This window comes from Ixodes scapularis, unplaced genomic scaffold (assembly GCF_016920785.2).
Source record: "Ixodes scapularis isolate PalLabHiFi unplaced genomic scaffold, ASM1692078v2 PGA_scaffold5__190_contigs__length_132052651, whole genome shotgun sequence".
NCBI lineage: Eukaryota > Metazoa > Arthropoda > Arachnida > Ixodida > Ixodidae > Ixodes > Ixodes scapularis.
Genome location: NW_024609880.1, coordinates 114311502 through 114321909, shown reverse-complemented (window position 1 = coordinate 114321909; position 10408 = coordinate 114311502). Strand labels below are relative to the sequence as shown.

Genomic DNA, 10408 nt, shown 5'->3' with positions numbered 1-10408 from the left:
CTAGAAACTTAGTTTGATGTTAGTCGCCATATTGTAATGCCCATAAAACCAACCTGAAATAGATCTGAAACCATATTTTTCGAATTATCAAAGCAGGAACCAACATTGCCTTATTAACAAGACAGAGAGGCACTGCAGGTGGGGTCTTCAGAGAGAGGGCTTCACGTGAAAGTGAGTGAACGGTTTTTCCGTAGAGATCAGTAGGTTTTTCAATCCAAACGCATCCACGCTAGAAACTTAGTTTGATGTTAGTCGCCATATTGTAATGCCCATAAAACCAACCTGAAATAGATCTGAAACCATATTTTTCGAATTATCAAAGCAGGAACCAACATTGTTTTATTAACAAGACAGAGAGGCACTGCAGGTGGGGTCTTCAGAGAGAGGGCTTCACGTGAAAGTGAGTGAACGGTTTTTTCATAGAGATCAGTAGGTTTTTCAATCCAAACGCATCCACGCTAGAAACTTAGTTTGATGTTAGTCGCCATATTGTAATGCCCATAAAACCAATCTGAAATAGATCTGAAACCATATTTTTCGGATTATGAAAGCAGGAACCAACATTGCCTTATTAACAAGACAGAGAGGCACTGCAGGTGGGGTCTTCAGAGAGAGGGCTTCACGTGAGAGTGAGTGAACGGTTTTTCAATCCAAACGCATCCACGCTAGAAGCTTAGTTTGATGTTAGTCGCCATATTGTATTGCTCATAAAACCAATCTGAAATAGATCTGAAACCATATTTTTCGGATTATCAAAGCAGGAACTAACGTTGCCTTATTAACAAGATAGAGAGGCACTGCAGGTGAGGTCTTCAGAGAGAGGGCTTCACATGAGAGTAAGTGAACGGTTTTTCAATCCAAACGCATCCACGCTAGAAGCTTAGTTTGATGTTAGTCGCCATATTGTATTGCTCATAAAACCAATCTGAAATAGATCTGAAACCATATTTTTCGGATTATCAAAGCAGGAACTAACGTTGCCTTATTAACAAGATAGAGAGGCACTGCAGGTGAGGTCTTCAGAAAGAGGGCTTCACGTGAGAGTGAGTGAACGGTTTTTCAATCCAAACGCATCCACGCTAGAAGCTTAGTTTGATGTTAGTCGCCATATTGTAATGCCCATAAAACCAATCTGAAATAGATCTGAAACCATATTTTTCGGATTATGAAAGCAGGAACCAACATTGCCTTATTAACAAGACAGAGAGGCACTGCAGGTGGGGTCTTCAGAGAGAGGGCTTCACGTGAGAGTGAGTGAACGGTTTTTCAATCCAAACGCATCCACGCTAGAAGCTTAGTTTGATGTTAGTCGCCATATTGTATTGCTCATAAAACCAATCTGAAATAGATCTGAAACCATATTTTTCGGATTATCAAAGCAGGAACCAACATTGCCTTATTAACAAGATAGAGAGGCACTGCAGGTGGGGTCTTCAGAGAGAGGGCTTCACGTAAGAGTGAGTGAACGGTTTTTCAATCCAAATGCATCCACGCTAGAAACTTAGTTTGATGTTAGTCGCCATATTGTAATGCCCATAAAACCAACCTGAAATAGATCTGAAACCATATTTTTCGAATTATCAAAGCAGGAACCAACATTGCCTTATTAACAAGACAGAGAGGCACTGCAGGTGGGTCTTCAGAGAGAGGGCTTCACGTGAGAGTGAGTGAACGGTTTTTCAATCCAAACGCATCCACGCTAGAAACTTAGTTTGATGTTAGTCGCCATATTGTAATGCCCATAAAACCAACCTGAAATAGATCTGAAACCATATTTTTCGAATTATCAAAGCAGGAACCAACATTGCCTTATTAACAAGACAGAGAGGCACTGCAGGTGGGGTCTTCAGAGAGAGGGCTTCACGTGAAAGTGAGTGAACGGTTTTTCCGTAGAGATCAGTAGGTTTTTCAATCCAAACGCATCCACGCTAGAAACTTAGTTTGATGTTAGTCGCCATATTGTAATGCCCATAAAACCAACCTGAAATAGATCTGAAACCATATTTTTCGAATTATCAAAGCAGGAACCAACATTGTTTTATTAACAAGACAGAGAGGCACTGCAGGTGGGGTCTTCAGAGAGAGGGCTTCACGTGAAAGTGAGTGAACGGTTTTTTCATAGAGATCAGTAGGTTTTTCAATCCAAACGCATCCACGCTAGAAACTTAGTTTGATGTTAGTCGCCATATTGTAATGCCCATAAAACCAATCTGAAATAGATCTGAAACCATATTTTTCGGATTATGAAAGCAGGAACCAACATTGCCTTATTAACAAGACAGAGAGGCACTGCAGGTGGGGTCTTCAGAGAGAGGGCTTCACGTGAGAGTGAGTGAACGGTTTTTCAATCCAAACGCATCCACGCTAGAAGCTTAGTTTGATGTTAGTCGCCATATTGTATTGCTCATAAAACCAATCTGAAATAGATCTGAAACCATATTTTTCGGATTATCAAAGCAGGAACTAACGTTGCCTTATTAACAAGATAGAGAGGCACTGCAGGTGAGGTCTTCAGAGAGAGGGCTTCACATGAGAGTAAGTGAACGGTTTTTCAATCCAAACGCATCCACGCTAGAAGCTTAGTTTGATGTTAGTCGCCATATTGTATTGCTCATAAAACCAATCTGAAATAGATCTGAAACCATATTTTTCGGATTATCAAAGCAGGAACTAACGTTGCCTTATTAACAAGATAGAGAGGCACTGCAGGTGAGGTCTTCAGAAAGAGGGCTTCACGTGAGAGTGAGTGAACGGTTTTTCAATCCAAACGCATCCACGCTAGAAGCTTAGTTTGATGTTAGTCGCCATATTGTATTGCTCATAAAACCAATCTGAAATAGATCTGAAACCATATTTTTCGGATTATCAAAGCAGGAACTAACGTTGCCTTATTAACAAGATAGAGAGGAACTGCAGGTGAGGTCTTCAGAGAGAGGGCTTCACGTGACGTTAAGTGAACGGTTTTTCAATCCAAACGCATCCACGCTAGAAGCTTAGTTTGATGTTAGTCGCCATATTGTATTGCTCATAAAACCAATCTAAAATTGATCTGCAACCATATTTTTCGGATTATCAAAGCAGGAACTAACGTTGCCTTATTAACAAGATAGAGAGGAACTGCAGGTGGGGTCTTCAGAAAGAGGGCTTCACGTGAGAGTGAGTGAACGGTTTTTCAATCCAAACGCATCCACGCTAGAAGCTTAGTTTGATGTTAGTCGCCATATTGTATTGCTCATAAAACCAATCTGAAATAGATCTGAAACCATATTTTTCGGATTATCAAAGCAGGAACTAACGTTGCCTTATTAACAAGATAGAGAGGCACTGCAGGTGAGGTCTTCAGAAAGAGGCCTTCGCGTGAGAGTGAGTGAACGGTTTTTCAATCCAAACGCATCCACGCTAGAAGCTTAGTTTGATGTTAGTCGCCATATTGTATTGCTCATAAAACCAATCTGAAATAGATCTGAAACCATATTTTTCGGATTATCAAAGCAGGAACCAACATTGCCTTATTAACAAGATAGAGAGGCACTGCAGGTGGGGTCTTCAGAAAGAGGGCTTCACGTGAGAGTAAGTGAACGGTTTTTCAATCGAAACGCATCCACGCTAGAAGCTTAGTTTGATGTTAGTCGCCATATTGTATTGCTCATAAAACCAATCTAAAATTGATCTGCAACCATATTTTTCGGATTATCAAAGCAGGAACCAACGTTGCCTTATTAACAAGATAGAGAGGAACTGCAGGTGGGGTCTTCCCAGGTAGCACCAAAACATTATAATAATGTTATTTTTTTGTTTGGCCCAAATGTTTGAAATATGTCCTTAATGTCATTTTATTTAATATTTCCACAATGTTTATCTGTTCGTTAGATTAATGTTTTTCCATACGTTATTTGAACACACAGGAAACATTCCTTCAACATAAATTTAATGTTTGCAAAACGTTAAATTAACATTGAAGGAACATTCGAGAAACACTTTTACAACCGGTATGCAACGTTTGTAAAACATTAAATTCACATCAAAGAAAATGGTACTGCTACACTAGCAGAATATCCACAAAATGTTAGAAAGATCTTTTCAGTTGACGAAGACAAAAATATTATAAATCAGACGCAACCGCTACCCATGCAGTTACGCCTCTGCTGTGAACAAGGCGAACTGCATGGGTAGCAACTGCGTCTGATTACAATACTTTTGTCTTCAACTGAAAAGTTCTTTCTAACATTTTGTGGATATTCTGCTAGTGTAGCAGTACCATTTTCTTTGATGTGAATCTAATGTTTTATAAACTTGCATACCAACAAAACTGCAGGTAGTCAAAGCTGAAAGAAGGGTGTTGGAAAGGAACCTCCTTGAAACCCAACGACAGGCAGTGTTTCACTACAGACATGGCTTTTCTGAGGGCTGAAAAAGCTAAGACTTGCAACAAAATATTGCGTCCTGGGTCTTCGAGGAGGTCCTTTTTCACATACATAGCAATGTTTTCCAGAAGATGAACCACCGGACTCCAGTGCGCAATACACATAACGGGAGAGAATTGACTGTATGCACCTTTTGAAGAAGCTTGATCGTAGCATGTCCGTTAACTGAGGAAAAGAATGTTTGTGAAAGGCACAATATTGCACACTATTAACAAAAACGCTAGAATTAACAAGCTCCTTTTCATCACAGCACATATTGAGACGAAATAATTGCAATTTACTACCCTTGCAAAGATGAAATCAGTCAGGTACATGTACTAAAACATTTATTGTTTCAAATTAAACCAAAAGCATATACATACGAGTAAGGATGCTGCTAGACTCAGCTGTTAAAATGACAAGCCAATAACTTAAGACAAATCTGTATGTACTACAGAAACAAGCTTGAAACTGAGTAGAAGTGGTGACTAGAGCGGGTGAAGCTTGAAGCTGAGCTAGTTGGCTCATTGCTCTATATAGTGCCAGCTGAACATAAAAGAAGGGTTAGAGAGAGAGATAAGAAAGGCATACACCGCTGGACTAGGAACTGTTTCATCAGATCATCTTTCTCTTCATCTACATTGAGTTTCACTTCCTCTTTTTTTCTTATCTACATTGCATTTGATTTAATTGAGGAGTTCTTCTTCTAATCTTATACCCAAGCATCTTCTCATCTTCCATCTGTCCGCCATAAGTGCGGCCCTCTAAGGTACTCAACTTCCTTGTTGTGTAGTGCGATGGAAGGCACACACACACACTCGTCTGCCTTTGCGTCAATAGCAAGGGCCTCCAGGATTTCTCGAGTGAACTTGTGGCGGTTTCTTGCTAGGATGGTTAGGCTAGAAAACTCTGGTACACACCGGCACATGTGACAATGGGCGGGTAGGTCCCCTGCTGCAGTGGTGGCCTTCACCGAAGCTGCATGTTCCCTAGTCTGGTCACCGATGCACCTTCCCGTCTGTCCAATGTAACATTGACCACATGACAGTGGGATTTGGTACACAACCTCCTTCTCACATTCGGTGTGCTTGGTCTCGTGAGATACCTTGCAGTTTGTCTTCTCCTTGTTGGTCCCTTTGTTTACATGATGGAAAGTTGCACACAAAGAGACGAGGAAGGAACACAGAAGACAGACAGCACGATTCATGACAGGGGACATCGACACCAGGGGGTCGAGTTCAGTCGCAGAGGAATATTCGCAAAAAGGCAAGTTCTCTTTCGCTCATGCAACCGACGGCTGACTAACGCAGCGATCGGCCAGACTCAAGATGGTGAACGCCCTGAGCACCTCGCGCGTTTGTTTTTCATTAAAGCGCCCAATGATTGAGGTTTTTTCTAAAGATGGTGTGCAGATAGAGGTCTTACAATGCACCAAAAGGTTGACCTCATACAGTTTATGATTGTGCTCTCGCAGCCAGTCATTCGAACACTGTCTAGTCTGTCCGACATAGCATCTTCCACAGGAAAGAGGAATGCTGTATACAACGCTCGATGAACAGGAAAAAAAAGGCTGCACATGTTTTTTGTGGCACGTGTTTTTTATAATTTGTTCTCTTTGGCGCAGACCTTAAACAAATTTGTCATATTTTTTTAGGGGCTGATATTACTGTGGGCACAGCACACCTACTTGCCACTTGTTTTAGATTGTATCTACACAAGATATCGCATAATCTAAAACAAGTGGTAAGTAGGTATGGTGTGCCCGTAGTATTATCAGCCTCTAAAAAGATGTGACAAATTTGTTCTAAGGTTTGCGCCAAAGCGAAAAAGACACGCGCCACAAAAAACATGTGCAGCCTTTCACTCCTCGTTCATTGAGCGTAGTGTACAGCATTCCTCTTCCCTGTGGAAGATGCTATGTCGGACAGACTAGAAAGTGTTTGAATGACTGGCTGCGAGAGCACGATCATAAACTGTATGAGGTCAACCTTTTGGTGCATTGTAAGACCTCTATCTGCACACCATCTTTAGAAAAAAATCTCAATCATTGGGCACTTTAATGATAAACAAACGCGCGAGGTGCTCGATGCGTTCACCATCTTGAGTCTGACCGATCTCTGCGTTAGTCAGCCGTCGGTTGCTTTGAGCGAAAAAGAAGTTGCCTTTTTGCGAACACCTCACTATGACTGAACTGTTTACCCCCTGGTGTTGATGTCCCCCGTCATGAATCGTGCTTCATCTTTTCTTTCTTCACTTAATATACCAGAGTTGCGAGTATGCGCCTCTCTGACTTCTGTGTTTTTCCCTTGTCTCTTTGTGTGCAATTTTTCATCATGTAAACAAGAGGGCCAACAAGGAGAAAATGAACTGCCAAGTACACCAAATGTGAGAAGGAGGTTGTGCACCAAATCCCATGTCATGTAGTCAATGTTACATTGGACAGAAGGGAAGGTGCATCAGTGACTAGACGAGAGAACATGCAGCTTCGGTGAAGGCCACCACAGCGTGCAGAGCACCTACCTGCCCATTGTCATATGTGCCTGTGTGTACCAGACTTTTCTAGCCTAAACATCCTGGCAAGAAACCGCCACAAGTTCACTCGAGAAATCCTGGAGGCCTTTGCTATTGACGCAAAAGCGGACAAGTGTGTGGGTATACCTTCCATCGCACTACACCACAAGGAAGGTGAGTATCTTAGAGGGGCCGCACCCATGGTGGACAAATGGAAGACGAGGAGACGCTCGAGTATAAGACTAGAAGAAAAGGAACTCCTCAATTAAATCAAATGCAGTGTAGATAAAAAAGAAGAGAAACTCAACGTAGATGAAGAAAAAGATGATCTGATTAAACAGTTGCTAGTCCAACGGTGTGTCTTTCTTATCTCTCTCTAATCCTTTTATGTCCAGCTGGCACTATATACAATTGCCATGTGTAGAAGCAGTTAGAAAAACTTGATTACTAAAACGGTATCGTATTAAAGAAAAGCCGGAAAGGACTGACTAAAGCCTGTCACTAGACTAGAACAGAAGTCGAGACATTAAATAGGCCTATTGCCGCTTTAAAAAGTAAAATATGACAATAGAATATGAAATAGGCTGAAGAAACTCTAGAACAGGACTAGACAGAAAAAAAAAATTAAAACAAACAGACTTTCATCTTCCCAAGTCAAACCACAGTAAAGCCTGTCACTAGACTAGAACAGAAGTCGAGACATTAAATAGCCTTATTGCCACTTTAAAAAGTAAAATATGACAATAGAATATGAAATAGGCTGAAGAAAGTCTAGAACAGGACTAGACAGAAAAAAAAAAAATTGAAACAAACTGATTTTCATCTTCCCAAGTCAAACCACAGTTTCTGTCGATGGGATGTTTTCGACTTTTCTGGCTGCAAACAAAACAAGAAAATAATTAATACAGAGTGCCGGAAACTAAATTTGAGGTGGCAAATGATCATAATACGTGGAAAACATAACAGTGTAGCTTAATTCGAAATTTAGCTTTGTGACAATGGTTTGCAGGTTTGGAAACCCCTCAAGAAATTAGGGTGTACTAGAAATATCCTAGTGGGAAAGAGAGTTCATATAGAGCCGCAAAAAGGCTGACCTGATTTCCCACATAACTACGAACTAAAAGAAAATGACAATCTTGTTCAAGTGCTTAAAACAGTGAATTGATTGCAAAAAACAAACAAAGTAGCAAACACTTATGACAAGAGACAACACAGGTACATCTCTCAACTAGCAAAAATAAAATAATGCCTTGTGGTAGTTTATTGATGTTGCTAGTTGAACTGTACACCCGTGGCATCTCTTGTCATAAGTGTCTCTCTTTTGTTTGTTTCTTAACTCCCACCAACATGCTATCAAATCCTTTAATTTGTTGTTGAGTCACTTGTACCTAGTAGTTGTCAGTCCTCCTGCTCAAGCAAACCAACATTGAAACACGCGACAAAATACACCTTGTGACGACCCGGAGCTGAGCTTGTTGGTGCAGCGCTTGTCGATGGGGCCAAATGAACCTACAGCACAAAAACAGGAAGAGAGAAAATGAGACAAACACAATGCCGGACTAACTTCATCCACATACTTTATTTACAAAAGAACCAGTTGGCCCCGTCTGGGGCCAACCTGCTCCTGTGTAAATGAATAAAAATGCACTCCATTAAACAGTTTAGTCCAGCATCGTGTTTGTCTAATTTTCTCTGTGTTGTCATCTTGTATGTTCAGCTGGCCTCACCCAATAGCAACACACAATCAGTCCCACAAACGGCTGTCAGAAATACTTTTACTGCCCTATTTTCTAGGAAAGCAAGACAAAGAAAATCAAGCTGAGTGCAGAACTTTCTTATTCGGCTGCTACATTCTGTATGTTAGAAAACCAATTTTTACTTTTTTCCAATAAGAAATTATTGTAAACAAAGCTTCCTTCGTTATTTTGTAGTTGTGCTCACTGCTTCTGCTGGTGCATTTGATTGGGAGGGGCAATGATACAAGTGAGCATGTACTATTGCAATACATTGCAATATGAACACAAAGCGCATAACTTTCAGTACACTGCTTACACACCAGGCACCAGTCAAGGCATTCAAGAGTTGGAGATTAATCTAGTGTCCTTGGTCGAACTACACATGTGCAAGCTTCGCTGGCTCGTGGCCAGTTTGTGCAGCATTTGTAGAAAGCCACAAGCTCTCTTCTTTGTATTTCAATGTATAGCGATAGTACAATAGAACTCTTCGCTGTGTTACAGATCTCATGCATGGTTTACATTCTTCATTTTGTAAGCCTCAGGAGATTTTTAGATTAATCATCAGCTTCAATGTATTTGTATCCTTCCTGCAAAGATTAGGTTGTTGCTTGCCTTGAGCACGGAGCCGGACGTTGGCGAAGCGCAGCCAATCACCAATGGCGCGGCCCATCTCGTCGTCTGTTGCAGTTTTGCGGGTTACACGTACAGCAGCTGAAAAAAATATGCACAGCTATCAGAAGTTTTATAACGATCACTGTAAAGTAATACTTAATAATAAAAAAAAAAAAAAGACGGGTGCATGCAAGCACATTACTCTCCATAGTGTAGACAGTGATACAAAAACATTACTCTTACCATAGATCAGGCTAAAGATCTTCAGTTTCCCGGCTTCTTGCTTTCCGTTTCGCCCGGTTCTGTTGTAGAAGACGGCAACTTCATCTCCGACAAGTTTCTTAAACACCGTTTTTGTTGTAGAGGCTACATCTCTACCTCCAATTTGGCCAAGCTCTTTCACCTAGAAATCAAAAGTTATCCACAATAAGCCACACATAAAAGCTTCTCTTGCTCAAAGAACAGAAGAAAGATGAAAAACAATGACTATTTCAGTACATGTATGTTCTGGATAATAACCTTTGGCTGTAACGCACAACAACTTGAAACTTACTAGCTTTGCAAAAATGGCTTCATTTTTTAAGCTAGCCTCCAGGAAGGCAAATTCCTCTCTTCTCTTCACTGGATAGACTGGAAGGTCTTCTGGATGGACTGGACCAGCCATGGCAGTAGGGTCATCAGCATTCACATGCATCTGTATTCTGGCCAACATTGTAGCCATGCTTGTCAACTGTGCCTTAATACACTCAAGTTCCCTAAGAACTGTGACCAAAGCTAAAAAAAAAAAAAAAAAAGAGCAATACGTTAGAACCTTATCAATATTGAGTGTTCCGATAAAGATGATAAAAAAACAAGCCTTTATTCATTTTCAAGGTGACAAGGAGTTAATACTTTAATCGCTTAAAGCTGTAAGAGCATTAAAGATACAGAAACTTTTCTCTTGTTGCTCACGTTACCGAAGCACTTAGCTTAATTACACAAACAAATTATCCATTCTTACAACGTGCAGCATGCATCAATGCTGCAAAGCAACAAGGCTAAAGTTTTTTTTTTTTTAAACAGGACATGCCTCAGCCAGGGTTGTAAAGCACCTAGGTACAAGTAACTCGAAATCGGTATCTAGGTACCTTTGTTGTACCTGACATA

The 10408-nt window shown here is 40.8% G+C and overlaps 1 protein-coding gene across 1 annotated transcript; it reads right to left on the bottom strand.

The window, feature by feature from the left end:
* Window positions 1-5257: 5257 nt before the first annotated feature.
* LOC121838213 lies at window positions 5258-9983 on the bottom strand. The gene is made up of 5 exons (XM_042294310.1): window positions 9816-9983; window positions 9506-9665; window positions 9263-9361; window positions 8364-8423; window positions 5258-7790 (listed from the first exon to the last, which is right to left on the bottom strand). The coding sequence occupies exons 1-5, from the start codon at window positions 9981-9983 to the stop codon at window positions 7747-7749; spliced, it is 531 nt and encodes a 176-aa protein (XP_042150244.1). The 3' UTR covers window positions 5258-7746.
* Window positions 9984-10408: the final 425 nt, after the last annotated feature.